Source organism: Pholis gunnellus, assembly GCF_910591455.1.
Source record: "Pholis gunnellus genome assembly, chromosome: 3".
Taxonomy (NCBI): Eukaryota; Metazoa; Chordata; class Actinopteri; order Perciformes; family Pholidae; genus Pholis; species Pholis gunnellus.
In genome coordinates this window covers 26,383,009-26,407,155 of record NC_136529.1, presented here as the reverse complement: position 1 = coordinate 26,407,155, position 24,147 = coordinate 26,383,009, and the positions used below count along the sequence as shown (strand labels likewise).

General features: G+C 42.0%; 1 protein-coding gene across 1 annotated transcript in view; it reads right to left on the bottom strand.

The window, feature by feature from the left end:
• Nucleotides 1-24,147, bottom strand: part of grm7 (glutamate metabotropic receptor 7) — a gene marked incomplete at its 3' end in the record, with an annotated part of 221,581 nt that overhangs the window by 36,361 nt on the left and 161,073 nt on the right. Inside the window, exon 7 of the mRNA XM_079186664.1 lies at nucleotides 17,900-18,039. Coding sequence (XP_079042790.1) covers nucleotides 17,900-18,039 — 140 coding nt within the window. The remainder of the gene's footprint in view (nucleotides 1-17,899; nucleotides 18,040-24,147) is intronic.

Here is a 24,147-nt window from a genome sequence, read left to right as displayed (position 1 = left end):
AGCAGAGCGAGGTGAATATGCTCCCTCATTTAGCATGTGAGGTGTACTAAAAGCCTGTCCCGTAGGAAACAGGCTTTTCGCTACACAGAATTGATGAGTGGCAAACCTGTGCCTGGTTACGGAATGACTCACGGCTTCCCAAAGGGATTTCAGACCGGAGGTTCAGAATGCTCGGAGCAACGGCGGGTAAGTCATTTAAATGAAAAACGCCATCTGTCTTCCCGCCTTTCGTGGCGGTCAAGAGGACTGCCAGCCGCTGCGGCATGTTCAATAATTCACTCAGGTCTTTGAGGAGGTGTCACAGCTGGTAGACAGATCTGGATGAGAGGTCCTTCTGGTTTTAAACCTGCGACTTTGTGCCCATATAAAAGCCCCCCCGCGGCTGAATATCGGCCTCGGCAGGTGATTAAGTCCCGGGGTCCTGAACTTCAGGGTACAGTCTGACACTCTTTGGCAACGAGATGAAAAATAATGAGGAGAACTACGTGTTGTGGCACGGACTCCATCTCAGAGGTTAAAAAAAGAAACATGTGAGGAGCACACAGGGCTGTCTCCCCTAACAAGGAAGAGTTGTTAGGTGTGAAGGGTAAAACAAAGCATGACGCTTCCTCACTTTAGAACATTATCACCATTCTTTCTTGAGGACATTTATACATTTAAAGAACAGAAATCTGAACATTGATAAAGCAAAATATGTGTGTTTTAGATGGTTTTTTTCCACTGGTTTGAAATAAGACGTGTTATTAACGGAACAAAAGCGCAAGTTATTACAACGTCGCCTGACTTCCTCTTTAATAATCCATTCAGCCAATAGAAAACACCGTCACGTGAGTTTGCTGAAACAACGGCATTAATTAAATCTCAGACGTGCAGATTGAGGATTAGGAAAGCAAAGGAAGAGCAGAGAGAACAAGAAAGACGATGGAAGTAGATCGTTTGATTCCTCTGAGCTCGGCAGAGGACCAGAGGAGAGAAGCGAGGAGAGGGAGTGAGCCTTCTTCATGTTTGTGTCCTCCTCGTCTCTCTCTCTCTCTCTCTCTCTCTCTCTCTCTCTCTCTCTCTCTCTCTCTCTCTCTCTCTCTCTCTCTCTCTCTCTCTCTCTCTCTCTCTCTCTCTCTCTCTCTCTCTCTCTCTCTCTCTCTCTCTCTCTCTCTCTCTCTCTGCCTCTCTTGACCTCCGTCCCCTCTGGTTTTCCTTATCAGTCCCTGGCAGACCTTTCGCTCCTCAGACTCTGCTCGTCGATAAACCGTCTGCCCACATCGATGTCATTGTAGGCTGCCGGGTCAGGTGAGGCCCTTTTGTCTGAATACAGATGCTGTAAAGTGTCCCAAACAGACCAACCACCTGTGAGGAGGAAGAAAGGGTCTGAAGATACAGGAGGGGGAGGGGCGGCTTCTCTTTCACTGCGTTTGTTTGTGTGAAGTTCAACACCATCTCGTGCTCTTCTGTCTGTCTCTTTTCATGTATCCATGCTCCCCTTATTTCCCCAAGTATGGTCCAGGGTCTGCTGTGTTTGGTTTGCAGACGCCGATGAAATTCAATGTTGAATCAACAACAACAGAAATCTTCCCGGGAAGGGGGGGTTGTGTTTGATTAGCTGCCTCCTCCTCCTCCTCCTCCTCCTCCTCCTCCTCCTCCTCCTCCTCCTCCGTTTTTCCCAGACGCGGTGGTACATTATTTCGGCCTTCAGGGGGCGACCGTTCATAATGAACCCGAGCTAATCACGAAACCCTCGGAGGGGAACTGGGATCGCGTCGACGCGCCGTCGCCTTGGATACCATATAGGATCCTTCACGTCCTCATTGCCCCTCACCTCCTCTCCTCCTCTCCTGCTGCCTTCCTGCTGCCTTCCTGCTCTCTGTTTCCATCCTGCTGCAGTCTGTTCATTACGCTACCAACACAACGGCAGAACACATCATATCAATAATAACAATATGGCGATTGACTTGGCAGTTTCCTTTTGTCCACTCGTGCTTAAAGCGTTTAAAGATCCCATCTAGTCCCGTCTAAGTCCACCTTAAATAAAAAGTTCATTCCCCTTGTTGAAAATAGAATACCTGAATATGCAAATTATTGTTCATTTCCAAAGTTGTACAGCTGGACACAAGATGCAGGCTTCAGGTTTCATCCTGAGCCCTGATTGGCTCCAAACTAGTGGTGATGTCATAAAGCCTGCAGGTACGTCCAGGTGTTGAACTGAGATTTAAGACTTAAGATGAATGACGTGTAAACGTTTCAGTGAAATTGTCATAACGGGCAAAAATTGTTCCTTGAATCCACGTTTGTGCCAAATTCACATGAAATAACACGTCTGAATAATACATGAACATAATAAAAATGTAAAATAATGAATTTATAGATATTTAGACTATAATAAATCAATTTGTAGTTTTCTTTTTTGAATGAAGCTGAGCTTCTTCACAATGTGTCCTCGTTCCTCTGGTTGTGCGTCCTTTAATTGCTTGTGTCATAAACCCGCCCACCTCGTCACGATCACTCGACTCCTCTTTACATCTACCTGACTGAAACTCACTTCAGCTGTTCCACATCTCAGAGGAGTGTTCTGTTAATAATAAAAGTCATCACAATCAAGCGTACCACCGGGCACAGTCTAGCTTCCTTCCCGTTAACGCGCGGCCGCCGTCGGTACAGTGGTGACTGCGCATCATGGTTAAATTGATGAATTGAATAGTAAGTAAATTCCCCCGGCTCCCCGCGCTGGAGTGTACACATCTAGCAGATTAGCAGCAGGCCTGACTGAACCAGACGAGTGATCGACTAATCAGACGAGTGCCACTGTGCCGTCAGCGCACGCTTCAACGACACTTTCAAACACAGCATGGCAGCACTCGCAATGAAAAAGACACAAAAACAAAGTACGGAACCGATTAGCTTCCCAGCAGACGTCACATTTTGATTAGCTGTCAAAGCATTCGCTAATCAGCAGTGTGTGTGTGTGTGTGTGCGCGTGTGTGTGTGTCTGTGTGGGGGACGACTGAATTAATGATGAAAGAAAATAAGACCAGAGCAGTACGTGGCTAAAACCGTTAAAACTGTCCAAATACATTAATTATGATGAACTGTTTAATTTAAAAGGGCATTCCACTCCTCAGGTCTCCTCCTCCTCCGTCTTTCGATCTGTTTCGATCCTCGTTGGTTCATTACGTTCTCAACACAACTGCAGGAAACTGCTTTTAAAAAATATGGCGTCTCGCTTCTCCGGCTCATTGGGTTCCTTTTCATCCTGCCGTTCTCTCTTCCTTCCTTTTATTCACACGTGATCTGCTGTTTTATGTTTTATTATTTATCGTCTCCTGTCTTCACCTCTTTGGTCCAGACTGAAATATCTCAGAATGCAATTTGTTTCAGGGTTTCATGGCTCCCACTCAGTGTATCACTCAGGTTATCCTCATGTAACGGTTCGTTTATCAATCTTACCAGCAACGCTTCCGTCTTCACAGGAAACCACTTAGTTAGGTTTAAGAAAACATTTTGAAATACTTAGTTAGGTTCAGGAAAAGATACTTTGTTAGGTTCAGGAAAAGATACTTTGTTAGGTTCAGGAAAAGATACTTTGTTAGGTTCAGGAAAAGATACTTAGTTAGGTTCAGCAAAAGATACTTTGTTAGGTTCAGGAAAAGATACTTAGTTAGGTTAATTAAGGAAAAGATACTTTGTTAGGTTCAGGAAAAGATACTTAGTTAGGTTCAGCAAAAGATACTTTGTTAGGTTCAGGAAAAGATACTTAGTTAGGTTAATTAAGGAAAAGATACTTTGTTAGGTTCAGGAAAAGATACTTAGTTAGGTTCAGCAAAAGATACTTAGTTAGGTTTAGGAAAAGATACTTAGTTAGGTTCAGGAAAAGATACTTAGTTAGGTTCAGGAAAAGATGCTTTGTTAGGTTCAGGCAACAAAACTACTTAGTTATATTTAGGAAAAGATGGTTGTTTGGGCTGAAGAAACTGTTTGAGCAATGATGCAGTTGTTTTGTAGGTTGCACTCACAGAGAGTTTTAAAACAGGAGATAACAAGAGAGCGTCTTCTCTTCAACAACAGACTCTCTGAACAGGACGGATTAAAAGTGATCCAAAGCTGAGAGGAAGGTATCTTCAGTTCACGTAAGCCTGAATCATAATCTCAGGGGCAACACACGAGGCGTGCTTCACTTTGGTTTCAACGTTACTTGAAGCGGTAAATGCCGCAGCCTGGGATGACCTGCTGCGACTCAGCATTACTTAAAAGGAAATGATGAAAACGTTGTGTACATTAATTGGGAGGAAGTGCAGTGTTTTTCCACCACAGGTGAGACATCGACTGCCTTTGTTCTTTCATTCGGGTGTTGAATTAATCTGAATAAAACACACTTCTAACTCTTCTTCAAAGAAAAGTTACAGTTAGGGGGGAACATTTAAATAATTATTTTCCTTTCAGCTGCATTCTCAAGACTCCACGGGGCAAAGCGAACTCCAGGCACAATGTTATTGAGATGAAAATGAGACAGTATCAACGAAAACAATTTACCATTGAAACGAATGCTTCCCTTGTTGTTTATATTGTATTCATGAGGACAGTCTGGGAATCTGTATTTATAGGCACATTGTTAAACAACAGGGCAAAACCCAACGAGCAGAACACAAGTGTTGGAGATATATCAGACTTCCTTTTTCAGACAATGGAAGTCAATGGAGGGAAAACGGCATTAGTGCTGAATAGAGTTCCCTCTGGCTGCTTTCCTCAACGCTTTGCTGAACTTAATTACACAAAAGAGAGCTAACCAACGCTAACGCACGCAGCTACTGTCGACATAGCGTCTGGGTTGTAGTTCCACAGTGACACCAAAGCCCCAGGAAGAGCGCTGGGCCTTGAAGACAATCTGACACAGTGTTCAACACGGGTAGTTCCATCTATACGGTTCATCACGTGATGCCATTTAAACAAAAAGACTTTTGTCCAGAGACTCACATTGAGAAGGAGATGTTTGTAAAAACACTTGAGTAGCCGTTATATTAATCATTAGGTCCTAAAAGTTGTATTCCTTCATCTGTTCATGTGGATGAGTCTGTGATCGAGCTGCTGGGAGGCGGCGTTAAAGGAAACACGATTGTGCTTTATGGACGTGAAAGATCAGGGCAATTTTATTTATCAACTTTATTGCAATCGTCATAGGACAGGTGAGTAGAGACATACAGGTGAGGAGAGAGACAGACAGGTGAGGAGAGAGACAAACTCAGACTGGAACAGTTTTAAAAACATAGATCTGTCATTGTTAAAAAGGAGTAATATTGAGCTTGTCTCCTTCATAATGGAGGTCATTACTTTTTGGGCTCGCTTCATTGTGAAAGCTCAGTTTTTAAGACGCAAAAAAACACAAAGCTGCTGTTTTCACATTTACCGTCTCTGAAGGACGAGTTTGAGAAAAAAGAAAAATAAGCTCAGTTTCAGAATCATGACAGCCAATCAGTGGAAAGACTCGGCTCTTAACTGTGGCGGCTGATCCCGGACCGGCTCAGTAGTGAGGAGGGTCATCTCTCTCTCTCTCTCTCTCTCTCTCTCTCTCTCTCTCTCTCTCTCTCTCTCTCTCTCTCCCCCCCTCTCTGTCTCTCTCGCTCTCATATCACACATCTAGAAGGGCTGTGAGGGATCGCTCTCGCAGAGATCAAGGTCAGATTTCATTACTCCTAATGAGGCTCAGCCCACATCCAATCTCTCCTCTGCATCTCTCTCCAGCTTCCAGACATGAAAGACCAGCAGCAGCTGATTTCTAAACCATTACAGATAACACTGCTCACTGCTGCTGCCGGGTCAGAATCACCTTTAATTGTCAATTTCTCTGGAGTCCCCCCCCCCCCCACACACACACACACTTTGAAAATTGTTTCTGATATTTCTCATCTCTGACAAACAGAAGCTGAAGACACGCAGTAAAAGTAGTTTTTACTGCAGCAACATTAGTGAGATATTGTCTCTTTACAATAAAAAAGCCCCAAATCCTTTTTAAGGACATTTTAATCTCCAGCAAATGAGGTTTTGTGTGATTTCAGGAATAATGAGTTTTCTGCTCTGCTAGAAAAGGAAAATGTGAAGTATTAATATTCCCTTTCTCAGACTAAACAGGTGCTGCCATTTGTAAATTTGTGCTCATATTGTGTGTGTTGAAGGAGGCAACCTCCAGTTCTGCAAAGTGAAGTCAAAGCTTCATGTTTTAAAGCTGCATTCTCTCTAGTGTCCACCAGGGGGCGACTCCTCTGGTTGTATAGAAGTCTATGAGAAAATGACTCTACTTCTCTCTTGATTTATTACCTCAGTAAACATTGTAAACATGAGTTTATGGTCTCAATCTCTAGTTTCAAGTCTTCTTCAATACAGCATGATGTTCATTTAGTAAATGATGGTCCATTTAGAGTCAAACAGACCATAAAGCAGGGGATGCTTTAGGGCGGGGCTACTGTGATTGACAGGACCAGAGACGTACAACCAATGCACGTACCTGTTCATTGGTTGCAAAAAAACAACAACATGACAGCCGCATTCAAAGATGACAAACTTCATAACATCAGTGCACGAACCAAAGAGTGACGTCACGACGCCTGCGTCCTCTTCTTATGTCTCTGGTGTGTTGGTGTGCGTGAGCCTGTGTGTACATATCAGTGTGCATGTGTGTATGTTCGATGCGTCTCCCTGCGGAGCTCCGGAGGAACTCTTTGATAGATGATGTAATCATCCTGTCAGATCCTGTGTTTCCATCCCCGGCCGTGGAACGTGTCGTGTCCTCTGCGATGGATTCAGTTTCTGCATCACGTTGTCTTTGTGTGTTCTCTAACCCTCGACAAGAGCTAACAACAACATGCTCATCATATACAGATGTGTAGCAGCATATTTTATACCAGGAATAGTCTAATTAGCTTCAAATATTGATAAACACCCTAAACATGCTTTAAAGGGAAGATGATTTAAGTCTAAGTACCGATGAAACAATGTCAAATATCTCCTTTACACGGTTATAGTTCTGCATCCAAAGTCCCACTTCAGTAAAATAATAATCAGGTGGAACAGCAGCCGGCTCTGTAATCCCATAATCTCACACTCACAATGTGGAGATGCTTTCATTGTCATTTACAGACAAACAGTCAGAAGATGAATTATCGTCGTGGTTATTTGACGTTTCTGAGGCATCAACCTTTGTCATCTTCGTCAGCTGCCGTGTTTGTTCATTTCTCTTTTCATTGACTCACATTAGAGAGTCACGGAGGACGAAGGAAAGACGTGTCCGTCTGTCTCTGACTGTCTACGCCGTCCCTCCGCTTCACAGTCTGAAGGTGCTGCTTCAGTCTAATTCAGAAGGCGGTCGTCACGATCCAAATGTAGATAATTTAGACATTTTAAATCATGTGACTGCAAAGCCAGCATTACAGGGTCGCCATCTTTCAAGAAGTCTGAACAACAGGAGCTTTTCCAGTTCATCCCACTCTGTGAATGAATAGCCGTACGTAGACCCTCTATGACACAGACACACAGAACAGAAAGCAAACAAGGCTTTCTGGACTCAACTTTTTGGGTGGAATATACTTTCAGGACTGCAAGGGCCTTAAGTCAGTGTTGGTTTCAGGATTCGTAGGATAAACATGGCTGTGATTTTACACAACACGCTGACATGTTTGAAAGCCCGCCCATACGCTTGGAGCTTAAGCCCTTTTCTTTGCACTCCTCCTTCTCACAGTCATAACTTTGTCAAATCTGAACTGACATGACGCAGGTTTTTTTTAGATTCCCTGTGACTTACACCTTCCGGGTAAATCTTAATTCAGAATCAAAGTATCAAAGTAATCCAGTGACAGCTGTTTGTACATCGTACACTGATGGATAATTCTGCACTTTTAATGGAGACAGTTTGACAAAATTAAAGCAAATACAAGCTAGAAGAAGCATTAAGGACACGCAGTCTATCTCCCCAATGGAATTAAGAAAAAGAATAATAAAAAGATTTACAATGGGCATTCAAATATATATTTTTGACATTACTTAGACTAAACTTAAAGATTTTAAATGATATGAAACTGTTCTGTTTTCCATATAAACCTAACTTATTCTAATAATAATACTATTTGTCATGCTCGACTAAGACACGAGTTGACTTTTAAAGCCTATAAATAAAGAATAAACAAATATGGAGGCGTTATAGTTCATATTTGGAGAATTTAAATGTCAGTTAGATTTCCAAAGCTTTTTCTCTCTCACAGAAGGATACGAGTCTGTTTCTGTTCCCCTCCCTGATCCTCCTCTCCTAAATGACATCTGAGAGGCCGTTTAAATGCTTCTCCCTCATTTTGTACCATTTCAATGACTCTCATCACTTTCACTTTCCATCTGGCACACCATGAACACACAGACAGGCCTTGGATCAGCACACGACTTCCCTCTTTCTGTCTCTTTCTCCATTCCTTCACACTTTCTCAGTGTCTGCTTCGTGAGGTTTGCTCTCAGTGACCTTTGTCTGCCGGAGTGACACCGATGTGCCATCGTGACAGCTTCTGTCTCTCGCAGCTACAGTACAGAGGACACAAATATCCCTGATCTCAGTCAGGGTTTCATTTTGCCTTGGAAACGTGCATTCCATCCAGAAAGCTAAACTTTGATAGTTTCAGCCTCAAACAGATTACGTTAACAGTTTACATTGAAATGAGGGCAGAAATCTCTATTTCAAACTTGACTATCGACATCTGAGGCACGACAAGAGCCCCAATTGATCCTTCGCTAAGCCCCGCCCCCCCGCTGTGACTCTGACAAGCTGTCAGAGCTACGTTACCATGGAGCCACCCTGTCACAAGATTTGAGAGAGAAGCAGACAGAAAGTACGTGTTAGGAGGATGCAGCCAGGATGAAACTGATCCAGCTGTTAAAACAGGTTAATACGATAAAGATAGAAGCTAAAGAGTAAAATTTAACCTGGAGATCCAGACAGAAGACAATGAAGGAAGCCGGCAGGTCTTTACTCATTGTTACAATCATTTAAAACTAAAAGCAGCATGTGTAGACATTCAGTATCAGTAGCTAGCGTAGCATAGACATGCTAATGCTAGTAAATGACGTGCTAACGTACTCTGATGTTAGCTCCACAGGTTTGTAGGTAGAAACGAAACGTTTTAGAAACGTTTAACCACGACGAGCTCCAAATCCACTAAACCAGCCTGAACATGAAGAATACCTGAAACCACTGATGAGAGTCTACGGAGCAGAGCCGGATTGTTATTGGACCCTGGTCAGAGCTGGATGATGCTGCTCTGTGATTGGCCAGTCTGGGCTCGAGGGGCGGGACACACTGATTTTATGTCAGAGGTAACAAACCACGATGAGGAGCTACTGGTCCTTACCAAAGTGCTCATAATGTTTTACGAGTAGCTATAACTGTCAGAAATACTTAAGTAGAGTAAGAGTAACTAATAGTCATACTTAAACTTAGCTGTTGTTTTTGTCCACAAACACAACATTGACATATCATGTTGAACTTGTTGCTTATTTCCACATTCAGCAGAGCAACAATATTTAGCTTTTTACAGCTTTCTTCCCTGAAAACGACGCTTTGACAGCGAACTATAACGGTGAGGTTGTGTGCCGAACAATGAGCTGAAACTCACGATGACGCTCCGTAAAGCTGCAGAATCAACTGGTCCTCTGCAGGCTCATCACTACCAGAGACACTGTTACTGTAAAAATATCAATCATAGCTGATTTAAACTGCATGTATTCAAACCCACAGATGACATTTAGGACGAGAGGGACGGAAGACGCTCACTGCGTAACCTGTGACTCATTCGAGGACAGAAACTGGCAACACGAGCCATGAGGAAGACTTCGCCTCGCTGCTGCAGACGCACAAGTATCACATTGGCTCTCTGAAGGGATCAACTGCCGGCCTTATACACAAGGCGTTTACTGAGGGGGGGGGAATTACAAGTGATGAATTAAATTAATCTCAATTGAGGCTGGGAATGGATGAAGCGGTGGAGAGGATCAGCAGCCGATGTCAAGAGAGAGGAGGGGAAATGAATGAGGCAAACATATTGTGTGTGTGTGTGTGTGTGTCCTTCTCTTTAATGATGTATCGGAATAACACCTCCCCCCTTTGTCAATAGTTTTAAACACTTCAGGACCGACACACTACAAACTCTTTACACTACACATGATATCTCCGTTATATCGCCTTGACTCTCCAGGTATGTGGATTTGAAACGCAGTCCTGCAGGGATTGTGTTGTGGCTGATGTGCAGAGTCGTCATGGGAAGCTGCCATTGTCTAAATGAAGCTGGTAATCCCGTATCATAGATATGAACAGTTTAATCCTCCCTGAATACTCTGTGGTGCAGCTGAGACCATCTCACATGCTGTTGGTTCCATTGCCCTTTTGGATTTCCCATAGTTCATTAGTGTTGCTGGAATGAATAAATAGTTTTATCATCATGACGATACATCAATGTTTCTAACAATATGCTCGTCGCTTCGCATGCTTACAGCAATAAGGTAAAGAAGCATCGGGACATTCTTTGCCCTGGGTTCAGTAAAAAATACTGAATATTTTAAGGTAAAAAGTTAATAAAAAATAATGTTTTTATTTAATATACTCCTAAAAAAATGCTTGTACTGAATCAGCCAAATAAAAGGCAGTAAAGAACAAACTCTTTGTAGCAAAGCAGCAACCGCAGTAAGTGCTTATTACAAAGTACGAGGTCGCCATCAATGAAGACTAAACGTAATTTAGAGTTAGTAATAATACTGCAGTGTGCACTGCATTAAAACAATGTTTTATTGAACAACCATTCATTTGGAAAAGCGAATAACCAAAATAATAAGAAGAACCTCTGATACGTGGACCAAAAATCTGCCCTTCCAACGTGATGTCATCTGGTTATTTATATTTTGCCGCTAAAATAAATTAGGATAAAATGTGTTGTTGTACTTGTATATTGTAATGGTAGTATTACAACATTTTTAAATACAATGTAATCCTCTGACATTTCTGTTCCATTAGGTACTCAGTGGTAGATCATTGTTGTAGTTAGAACTTCACTGCAAAGACAACTGCGTATCTTTAATTCAAGCATCTTTTAGGAGGAATATTCAGATGAGAGGAAAAGAAACGCTGCTGTTCGTTAAGCTGATCGCTGTGAGCGCAGAGTTACCAACTGACCAAGCTCACCCACATTTTATTGAACGGACATCTTCTCTCATCTCCACTGTGAAGGCAGTAACATGACGACCCGTCACACCTGACCCGTCATCTTTACAGGAGGAGGAAAAACAAACGGCCGCTCACATCAAATCAACCCCGGGGGATTTGTTCCAGACCTTGAGGAGGACCCAGACACATCCCTGCATGTTGAGCCTGATTAATGGGGCGATGCATGAGGCAACATGCCGCCGTAACAAATCTCTACGGACGTTTCGCTAAACACGGCTGTCAGTGTCGATGAAGGAGTTCACAGCCGCTCACGTAAAAGATGAACCTGCGGGAGACGAGGTGACGGACTCGCACCTCGGGGAGTCCGCACCACAGCGAGGGACGGTCGAGACGCTCCAGCTCGTCTCTTTTAGCATCTAAACCACAAGGAAACAGGCTGGGCACTGAGTGGGTAATCTCCAACAGATGGACAGATCCACTCCGAACTGCACTGCGCCTGTCTCCACTTGGCCACAGGAGGCCCGTCTGTCGGCATCATCTCTGCATCGTGTAGGACCGTCACTGACAATGAGCCCGTTAGAGACACAGCGACTACAAGTGATGTGGATGGATTATAGACGATAGAAGGAATGGATGAATGGATGGATTGATAGATGGACAGGTGATAGAAGGATGGCTGGAAGGATAGATGGATGCATTGATGGAAGAATGAATGAATGAATGAAAGGATGAATGCATGGATTGATAGTTTATAGAAGGATGGAAAGATGGATGAATGGATGGATTATAGATGGACAGATAAAAGAAGGATGGATGATGATGGATGGATTGATGGAAGGAGGGATGAATGAATGAATGAAAGGATGAATGAATGGATTGAAAGTTTATAGATGGATGGATGGATAAATAAATGGATGATTGATGAATGATTGATGGATTGATGAATGAATGAATGAATAAACGGATGGATGGATACTTTCTTCATTACAGGGATAGATCTACGTGTGTCAGCAGCAATACACGAACACGCTACATGATGCAAAGAATAGTTGAAAACCAACGGTAACAGGCGAGCACACTGAGGCCCTCTGGTCTGTGTTAGTTGACTTTATACGGCGCTTTGTCAGCGACAACCTCTCACACTGAGAGAACAGATGTACTGTACCAGCCTTAGCTGCTCATTTCCATCCACAGCCCCTGGGCAGGTAGAGGCAAACACTAAAACTACTAATGCAATCAATACAAATACAGTTCAGCATAAAATAACTACTATATTCATCATAGGTCCAAACATACAAACACCATTATTTTTAATGTTCCTGCAAGTGATCAGTCAGCTAATATGCAAATATAGTCTTGTAGATGGTAAAGCCCGTCAGAAGTAACAAATAAAGGTGTCCTCCCTGGTGTTAGTTTGTAAAGTGTGTGTGTGTAGTTTGTATAAGAGTGGTCCTGGGTGGATTCTAGCAGCAGAGTGAAGAGTTGCCCCGGTGCAGATTATGGCCACATAAACCCTGACAGAGACCCATCAGACCGAAACATGGTCTGATTGACCCATTAAGTCACAGCAAAGCCCAGCCAGCAGGGAACTACAGACAGAGAAGGAGAAGAAATAACATCGTATTGATTTCCTCTCTTCCCTTCATTTACATGAAAACATCACCAGACATAATAGGACATGTAGGGCAGATCACGTATGTCAGTGTGGCACATTATGATAATTGATCCATACATAACACCCCCCCCAGGGGACGAGGGTTCCCTTCTTCTCCGACTCTGTTAACTGCAGCAAATTCAAACAGAGGTTTCTAATGTTCCAGAATATGCTGATTGCTCTTCAGCGCCTTGATTTCAAATCGCCTCAGAGTGCCGGTGTACATGCACCTTGGCTGAATCATATTAGCTTTGACTGTCACGCCTGAACATATAGCTTCAGTAATAGCTCCGTCTTTTGCAATCTGGAGAGCGGCACACGCCACAAAATACACACAAAGGAATTATGAGGATAGAGGGAAAGAAGCAATAATGGGAGGCCTAATAGCAGCAGCTCTGCCACATCTGGCTTTACCGGAGGCTATTGAGGTGAATAATTTAGTGCTGTGAAGGAGCAGAGGCATGGCCTGGAATGCAGAAGCGGAAGAATGCAGCGGACGAAATCACAGCTATGGTGTTAGAAAACATGGCTGCTCTATAACGGCTGAGGAGCCAGCGAGAGACGAAGGGTGTAGTCCCAAATCACTCACTCATTTACAACTTCCTACCCACTAGTTCTATACAGAGGACTATATAGTGAGCTCATCTGCAAAATGAAGAAATAAAACATTTCGGACAATTACACAATTAATGAATACATATTCTCAGCTATTTTGTTGAGTTCCTAGCGAAATACTAATTTAAGTTCCCCCCTGGTATGCAGTGATGCAGCCGATAGTGCATGTCTAGGACTTTTATTGTGAAAGGTTCAAATGCTGATGTGAAGTACTTGCTTCTCTCTCTGCTGACGTTAAACATATTATTTTCGCGGGCACAACTCAAGAATTTGTCTCAACAGCGCTGCTCTTTCCTCTGGTCCATCTGCCATCTTTCCTTCAGGGCAGTGCATGATGGTCTATATTGCTTGGCTAGTGTCCATCGGTTGTGCACTACCTTTCATGATGCATTGTGGGATGCTTTCAGTCCACTATATACATTTTTACAGCACTACAAAATGGCGAGAGTTGTTTTTTTACAAATATTTAACCAATGAAAATGATTTAAAAGAGCCTTTGACGAGATCTTTTAGCTCCATTGGATCTTCAAACCTGCCAAACCTCACATCTCCACCCAGCATCCTTCCTGAATGAAGCAGAGCAGAGCTGAAGGTAAACAGTGACGAGGCCCCCACAGTTTCTACGCTAAACCCAAAATATTTCTACATTTCTCAACAGCAGTCTACCCGCGGGACTCAACTCAGCGGGTCAGGGAGCTCTGAGGAGGAGCTAACGTAATGCGATGCACTGACCGCCTCAGATGCCGCCGTTCTAATCAACGAGAGAAAAAGGATTTATTTCTACGTTCCCTCATCAAAAACCTCCTCAAACTCCATCTTGAGCTTGATTTTGGTAGAATATTAATAACATAATGACACATGCAAGTATCTGATCAGATATAAAGACACAACACCGACTTGTATGACGCGGCGTTGAAGTATTTAAAAAAAAGTTTCACTTGAGCAACAGAAGTCATATGCAATATAAAACATGTAGCCTGCTGCATTGAAAATATTGCTTATAGGAGTAAATATAAATACCACGATATATAAGACTGTTGGACTTATGCTGGACGGTTTTTAACAGGATGAAAATCGATGCAGCAGAACCAGAGATACCGTCTTTTATCGTCCTCATTTTAATTACACGCATTCTTCTTCCTTGTCAAAGCCCAGTGTCCTACATTACCCACAATGCAACGGCACTGCAGACAGCTGTGTGCGTTGTGCTAGTGGCTGGCTAATGTATCCAGCCTGCAGCAGAGGTCTCACTTCTTTCTAACTCCACACCTCAAGATCTCTTCACTTGTCACAGACGCTGACTCAAGGAAACCCATTGATCAGAGTTCACACTGCCAACTCTGCAGACACGAAAGGCTTTATACTTCTTTTTATACAGGTATATTAGCAAATGATAACAATAATTAAGAGTACTCATTAAAGGCTGTATAATACTACTGGCTTATCGATGCATTAATGTGTAAGTACAATGTTATTGTTGTGGCTGGTGGAGCTTGTCTTAAATATTGTACTGCTGGGTGGATGGATCCATCACCAGAGGGGTGTTCATTAACCAAGACACCAGTGGTTTGTTGTGGTATCTGTTTAAATGGGGATTCATTTGGTAGTTTATTATGTGTGTTTCACTCCATGCGCAGGATTTCCTTGCTGTGCACATCTCCCCAGTTTTAGTATACATCAGCATACATCCCATAATATGAATGCAGTTGTCTTGCAGATTGATCTCCTCTGTTCTCACACAGTGTAAACTCTTGCTGGGATCAGACACACGCTCAAATCCACAGCGTTAAACCAACGCGTTCATGCTGGAGAAATTGTATTCTCCAGAGCAACACAGCGGCTTAACCCAACTTCCTGGAACGCAGCAGCTGTTGCTGAAGGATAACTCTGGTTAATAATTCAACATCACTTTGCTTTTGAGCAAGCAGTATCTCTGGAAACACACAAAAAAAAAAAACAGAAGCCCAGCCAATGAGTGCAGCAATGAAACACGGAGTATAAGAAAGCTTCGAAACACAGACGTTACTCCACAGGTGAGAACATGAATAATGTTCCTAACTCAGACTTTTCTCATGAGATGTTGTAAGTACACGTTTTATCCAAACAGACTCCAAAAGATTTCAGACATTCACTTGTTCTGCTCCATTTGTCTATGCATTGAACAACTGTTTAATAACTTAACGAAGAGTCTACCATCATGCTAGCAGCTCTGTGAGGTTGTACTTAATTCGGCCAGTCGGCAAACTCCGGTTCTGAAAAGTGAAACCAAAGCTGAAGTGGCTTAAAGCTGCATTCTCTCTAATGTCCACCAGGGGGCGACTCCTCTGGTTGTATAGAAGTCTATGAGAAAATGACTCTACTTCTCTCTTGATTTATTACCTCAGTAAACATTGTAAACATGAGTTTATGGTCTCAATCTCTAGTTTCAAGTCTTCTTCAATACAGCATGATGTTCATTTAGTAAATGATGGTCCATTTAGAGTCAAACAGACCATAAAGCAGGGGATGCTTTAGGGCGGGGCTACACAGTGATTGACAGGTCTCTACCAGAGACGTATAGTGTCTCTACGTCACTCCTCCTCAGTCCAGATATGGTCACTTTCTTTCACTGGTTGCAAAAACTCAAACTCAAAGACTTCAAAACTACAAGTCCCAAAAGCAATGGGTGACGTCACTATGACTACGTCTATGAGCTAAATGCTAACACAAGCATGGTAACATGCTCACGATGACGACGCTAACATACTGATGTTGAGCAGGTGTTTACCACGTTCACCATCTTAGCTTAGCCTGTTAGCATGCTATCATGTTGTCTGTCTGTAGAACTGTTTTCAGGACAAACTGCGAGTCAAGTATTACTTTCTATATTATACAATTTTAATCCATAAAGGTTTTATAATAGTAAAACTTCCCCAGAGACTAGAGAAGCTATTTTAATCCGTTTAACGTCATCTCAATGTCAAGTGAGGAGGCCGAGCCGGAGAAACACTAATGCACAGTGCAGTGCGCTGCACACTTACGCACACAAAGTCCGGTATGCAGTTCTTATACTACGTCCATGAGCTGAACAAGAGAAGCGGGTTAGAGGAATGTTTATGGATGATAAAACAATGTCAAGTCTGAAATGTAGGCTTCTATTCCTTCATTTAGTGCACTTCACCCTGTTGAAAACATTCCTGTAGTGTGGTCCATTTGGCTCCGTTGGGCCGAGTCGGATCAAACAGCCTAATAAATTTGTAAACCTCTCACACTATCAGGTAATCTCCTCTGACTCTCTGTCCTCCAATTAGGAGACTGTGAGGACAGGCGAATGTGGTGTGAACTGGCCTGATAATCCTCCAGCGTGTCCCCAGCTTGGCTCGGATAAAAACACATTACAGGAGAAAGCAAAATGTAACAGTGGTTCGTATTTCAGTAGGAATTATTAACATAGGTGGATGCAAATTCTATAAATCTGCTGGGAGGGATGTTTGCTTTGTTTGCCTTTAAAACGGCAGTAATTAACAAATGTAATGTATGATTAATAGACCTGCATATATATTCAAACGTAGATTTGTGTCCTATGGATCTGCTCTCGTGAATCTATATGTACTTTTCATTATGCTCACTCTCTCCTGGTCCTTACTCCTCTTTCTGATTAACAAGAGAACCTTTAACAACTTTCTTCATTCGTTCCTCATATTTGACTCATCATGGATGATGTAACATTACAGTCGAGCAGGAGACGCAGTTGTCTTTCAGTAATAAACACATTTTAGTTATCCATCTCCATTCAGCGGCTTAACAATGGGCCGGGAGATCCACACGTCGGGTAGAAATGATATGTTGTGACGTGGATTAACATAATAATACCTCAAACATTTGAGCAAATAAAGCTTTTCTGCTCATTAGAGGACTTTTTAATCATAGCATGTATTATTTAAAACATCATTTACAAACTAAATGCAGCTGCAAATCATTAATACATTTAAAAAAATGCATCGGAACAGTGAAGTTATTTACACGCTGTGGTTCCACTGATCTGTACGCAGTATTAAAAAATGTGTTTTTTAATAAATTTGCAAATGGTTATATGGTTTATCGTGAGGAGGAAGATACAGAGACGGAAAAAATAAAGAAAGACGATTCAGGATAGGACGTCAGGTTCCTCTAAACACTTCTTCAGTGGGACGACTGAGATAAGAGGAGAAGTGTGAGCGAGGGAAACATGGATGAAACTCAAGTGTCTCAGAGGAGACGAGGAAGGAGGAAACTATGACGGCGTAGTTCAGGCCATTGTAAGTTATTACAGAGACGGAGGAAGGGGGTAAAACTCAGAAAGAAATCTTAAAATTTGCCAGAAACAAATTTGTTTTTTCTCTGAAGTTATGGTGGCAAATTAACAAGAAAAGAAATACAGAAAGAAGGACTAAAAACAAGGCATTGGTTGTCCTCTACAGACAGCTCCATAAACTCACATTGAGCTGCAGGGTCTCGGTCCACTGTCCAATCACGCGGTAGCCCGGCCCGGTGACGTTGTTCCACTGGTACTGAAACAGGTCGTAGCGTCCGGGGGCGTCGCCGTTACGGTTGAAGGTCACTGAAGTACCAGCACTTCCTGTGGAGGACAAAATAGCCACTTTGTCACTCGATCGACTCAATCAATCAATCAATACATCAATCAATCAAGCTACTCTTTAAAGGTCACCACGTAGATTGGTAAAGAGTAAATGGACTGCATTTATAAAGTGTTTGTATCCAAACTGCTTTATGATTCGCGTTTCCTACACACACAGTTCTGTACTTCTATCTTTATGAGGACTCTACTTGAGATAATGCATTCCTTAGCCCCAAACCCCTAAACCTAAACCTACCCCTAAATAAGACTGATGCTTCTAACCTGAACCCTCAAACAGGACTTTGAAGAAGTGAGGACCGGACAAAATGTCCTCACATTCCAAAACGGTCTTCACTCTAAAGTTAAAAAACTCTTGGTCCTCACAATGATAGATGTACAAACGCTCACACACACGCACACACACACACACACACACACACACGGATGGCAGTGAACTACCCTACTAAGTGCTGCTCTGACCATCAGCAGCAGTTTGGGGTTCACTGGTCAAGTTTACATCCAAATTTATTTTGAATTTTTTAAATGTAGTTTCAATTTTCAGAAAATGGTGAAAATAAAAGATGGCCGAATGCTTGTTTCCATCCACTCCTGTTGTCTGAATGTGAGTTCACTGGTCGCTGTAGATAAACAGCCGGTGGAGCTAAATCTCTAGTTAAGCTGTAGATTGAAAAATTAGCTCGCTAAATTATATAAGCTGTCTGCAATCGACACGCAGAGGCACCCTTTAGTGTCCGTATGAAAAGCACTGAGCTCTCAACTAACTCCAATGTAAAGCCACCTGTGTTTATATGATGCTCAGGGAAAGTGGTGTAGTAGATGGATAGATAGATGGATGGATGGATGGATGGATGGATGGAGAGACGGAGAGATAGATGGACAGATAGATGGAAGGATAGATGGAGAGAGAGATGGATGGATGGATGAATGGATTGATGGATGGATGAATGGATGAATGGCTGAGTTGTTAATCGATCAATTTTAAGTCCACCACGCTTTTTTCCTAAACAGAGTTGTTAAGTTGACTGAACCTGAATTCCTGTGAAGACGGAAGTTCATTTTGAAAAGACATTTCCAAACCCGACACTAGAGAGGAACCCAGAGCGTCACATTTAATCTGAGGAGCCCTGAGCAGCCTCGGTATTTAACGAGTTTGAGAATGTGTTGCATCTTTAGCTTTCACCGACCGTTAGCGGCACGCGTCACATTTTGAAGCTCTGTGTTTGGATCTTCGTTGCTGAAATGCACTTTGGGAATCATAGATGAACTCCCTCTTTCTCCACAGGCTCTTTGTATTTTCCATTGATTATTGATTAAGACATTCTGTCCCTGTTTTTATGACTGTGTTGCATTTTTTTGTATGAAAAGTGCAACACAAACATGAATTATTATAATATTATGACTAAATCAAAATAATAATAATAATAATACAACAATAATATTTATTGTTGCTTTATTAATTAATTAATAAAGTATTATGATACATATTATAGTATTAATCTGAGTTAAATAATGATTTAGATTATTTTTCATTATTGTCGTTATCGTTACTATTATTATTATTGTTATCATTATTAATCATTTTATTGTTATTATTATTATCAAAGAACCAGATATTTTCTAACAGCTCGTCGTCTTTTGTTCTGATTCGTTCTGCTCATCCAAAGAGTCACGTAACACTGTGTGGAGGAACGAATGGGCCTCTATGACACTGTGAACAAAGTGGTTCAAAACATGAATGAATGTATATGAGCGAATACATTAGCCTCCCGTCAGGCCTGTAGCGCAGTAAACACACATCTACCCGACATTAAGGTTGTTTTTGGCACTTCCTCTGAGGACGGGTTGTCTCTCTGACCTCCCCGTCCTCCCTCTCTTTTTATTATTCCTCTGTTCTTTCTACTCCGCGACGCTGCGAGGCCCCCTTGAAAGACACCGTGTTTATTTACTTTGGCTCGCCTTGCTTTTGGTGTGGGCCGGGAGTCTCTTTCAAGTCTGCATTTAATTTAGGGAGAAAGGGAGGGAGGGAGGCAGATAGAGAGGAAAATAGAAATGTGGTGAGAAGAGAAAGAGAGAGAGAGTAAAAGAGAGAAGGCTGACAGGCAGAGGAGAGGGGACAGATATAGGGTTGGGCTTCTTCTCTTCAAAATGAAATACAAAGAGAATTTTCCTCAGGTCAAAAATAAGTGTTTTGGCAGAAAACTTCTGTTTTAATATACTTTTCTCTCAGCAGCTGAAGTTTGAACCCTCTATTCTATTACATTTTGCTCTTTATTATTTTGCCACGCCTTCAATTCACCTTTAAACCATTCTTACATTTGTGTTTGCAAAACTATTATACTTTTATTTCACAGATGTGAGGTGATACATGCTAAGACGTGCATCTCATTCATGTGCATGTAGCATTGTTCATGTGTGAGAGAATAGAGTGTATGAAGCGTGCATGCATGCATGCGTTAGTGCAGGCGTGTTCACAGGTCTGTGTTTGCGTGTTTAGTGGGATGGCTGTGCCATGCGTACTGAAGAATATGCATTAATGCAAGCAGATGAAACCAGAATGAATTATCTCTGTGAGCAAAGTGTTAACTCCTGTCCGCTTCCCGCTCAGCCACTTAAGTTTCCACTGCACTTTGACACACTTTGTGTTCATCGATACACCGCCTTCCAGAGCAACCTGCTGAGCCACAGCCGTCCAATGAAAACTATATTTAAGCATCAACAAAAGACAACATCAGCTAAAAAAAGCACCAAAAATAATCCGACTGACACTTGTTATCTATGAAGTGTGAAGGAGAATGTGTCTATTAAGTTTCCATGCAAATAAAGTCAAATTTCAAAAGGGATAGCTTGGATTCTTTCTCCATAGTCAGTGTTTTACTAGTCGATGGAGTTTGAAACAGACACGGGAGCAAAGCAATGTGCTGCTGTGGACGTATTTTAGACACCTAAAAAAATCAGTATCACTTAAACTTTATTGAGAATATTTTCACAGCATTATGAGCTGTTAGACACACCTTTCTGACGGGGAACTTAAGCCTGTTATCTGTGCTTTCCTCAAAGCCACTGGACTCCTTTGACAAAAACAGTAATTTAACCTCGCAGAACACGGGAGATGCCGGTCTACCGGTCAGTTCAGATTCACCAAAGTCACAAAAAAATACAAACTAACTAACCGATTGAACGGATCAGCATCTCCCCTGTTCTGCAAGGTTAAAAATGTGCTTTTGTCAATGGAGTCTATTGGCTTTAAAGAGAGCGTAGATGGCTATATCGGAACGATTCATTGATTCACTAAGTCTGTTTCTGCTTTAGTGTAGACAAAAACTGTAACACCTCACACAGGAAGCAGTTCTTTATGCACAATTTGAAAATGTGCATCCAAACAGGTGTATGGAATTTAAAGATCTAAATGATTTAAATTCAAAGGGTCATCGATTTCAGACAGAAGTAGACAAAAGCAGCTTCTCATTTCCAGCCGCCATACGTCTATTTCCCCGGTGGCTACAACAGACGTCATCATACGTTAAAGGACATATAAATGGGGGGAAGAGGAACGTTCTTATTATTGTGTGTTTGGTTGTAAACTGAGGTGAAGTGAATGATGATGTTCTTTTTATCAATAGAGGGTGTTTTTGGTTTTGGAGTCGTGTGTTTGTGAACTTGTGTTTTTATTTTGTGTATTTTGTGTCATGTCTGATCTCAAGTCTTTAAAAAAAAAACTACAATTCACAGAGACGGTACAACCTGCTCTCAAACCCGATCTCTTGTTCCTCCTCGCTGCTTTAAAGGGATTACCTCAGCGTTATTGAACAGATCCAACCATTGATCTTCAGCACATCCAATATTCACAACATTTTCAAACCGGATGCCAGGAGATCCAGGGCCAGGGAGATTGGAAGCAATTGCAGAAGAGGAGCACTTATGCTGCGTCGCAGGTCTATATGTAAAGTCCAAACATCAAACTGCTTTCTATTCGGCTCTCTCTTTATATCTCAGTCCGACACATTTCATTTGTGTTTTTTTTCTTCTTCAGATGTCACATTTACATCTGCTGCTGAGGAGCTACGTGTATGTAGGAGGGCTGTTTTAGAGTGGCGACGGCAAAGTGGTTGTGTCTAATCTAAAGTGGAGAGCAGTCATGGAACCTGTGTGGATACTGTACACGCAGGTAAAGGTATAGCTTCTATATGAGACGTTCATGTGGAGTCAGGAAAGAAGAAGCTGCTTTCATATAAAGCTTTTAAGCCTTTTTTTTGTGTCTCTTGTGCCGAACAGATTGTCAGGAAACCTTTGAGAAAGCCACGTAGACTTCGACACAAAGAGCAAATCGTGATGTCGTCGAGCTACCCGTCACGTTCATAGAAAGGTCTGCGTTTAGTTTTTACAAAGGTTTATTGCTCCATAAGTGAGAAATTGATGTTTATAGATGCTTTCAATGATTTCCACAGACTGCAGTAACTTTCACAAGGAAAGAGTGAAAAACTGCCCAAAATTCTGTACCACGACACATCGACTATCACATCCAAATGTTGTCATTTCTTTTCAGAGACCAAGAAGAAGGATGAGGAGCAGGAGCAGGAGGAGAAGAACGGGTCAAAGAAGAAGAGGCGGAAGAAGAAGGAGAAGGCGATGAACAAGAAGAAGAAGGAGAAGAAGATTGTCATGAAGAAGAGGCTCATGGTAGAGCTTATTCTCTCTCATCTTCTGTCGTTGAGGCTCAATCTGGTTCAGTTTAATGAAAAACGTGACTGCTTTAATCCGCCCTCTTTGTGTCAAACACAGCAGGTTGATTGACAGCTGGGATCTCAAAGAGATGGACTCTCAATCTGAAAGAGGAGCGGACTTTTTAAAGCGACGGTCTATCTGGTGTCTGCCGTCTGCTGTTGAGTAGCTCCATCATTAATACCCGCCATGACCAGACAACCGCTTCAGATCAATACTCGGGTTAATAGCTACCACAGGCAACACAGACCGACCTCTTGAAATAAAATGTATTTGGTTTCTCAGTCGATATTTGGCTCATGTTTGTTTCAATACAGAAAAAAAAACAAAGCTTCGGTCTCTTGTGGAAGATGGAGAGATGTATTTGTCGTATGAATTCTTTTCTTTCAATCAATTTCTTAATTGATTGAGGTCTGAGTGAAATACATTATTATAGGAGATATGATCTATTTAAAGAGAAATTCATTCAGGAGCAGCTCTGAGAAATGCTGGGGGCTGATTTTTGTGTGTAATTATTAGGACTAATAAACGGTGAGTGAGCAGTTCAACTGCCACTTTCATTTTAAATTAGCACACTGGCGCCTTTGCTAATTAGCTGATAAAAGAATCTCTCTGGAGGGGCAGACTTCTGCGACTCCGTCTCGTGCATTACAAATATAAAACTATGCAAATGATAGTCTGAATAATAATGCAGGTAAAACATGCAAATAGCTCATAGTGGAAATGTAATATCTACAAAAAGGGGCGAAACAGTTCAACACTAAGTGTATATTATATTAGCTATTACTACTTATTACTATGGAGGGTTTGAAGGGCCGAAACTAAATACAACTAAAAGTAATTATGTCCTTTCATTTTAAATGAGACATTTCATATTGAAAAAGGCATCTTTCACCTGCAGCATGGGTCATGAAGGCGCACCTTTCTGTCTCTGTGTCAGTGTCGTAGTAATGTGTACATTGGTGAAGTCCATTAGAAGTTCTACGAAGATATTAAGGTTTTAAATGTAAAGATTAAACAAGTTGTACCAATGAACCACTGTTGTGTGATGTTGAAGTGTTGTGGGGAAGGTCAAGAGGAGGGTTAAAAAAGACATAACTGACTACTTTTTATAGTGTGAAACATAAGGTTCAGCCTCCCTCAGCACCCCGGCCATTCTGCTCAGTCCCTTTGGTTTAAGCAGCAAAAGTGAAGGTTTGGTGAAGGTGTGTCTATTGTTTCCATCACTGCAGACAGCAATCTTTCCCTCATCCTAACTAAAGTACTGCGAGTATCTTAACAGAACCATAAAAAGTGTCATCATGCTTTAGCTGCAACAGCTTGCAATACGTGTTAAATCTCATCTCTTAATAATGCTGATGAAAGACA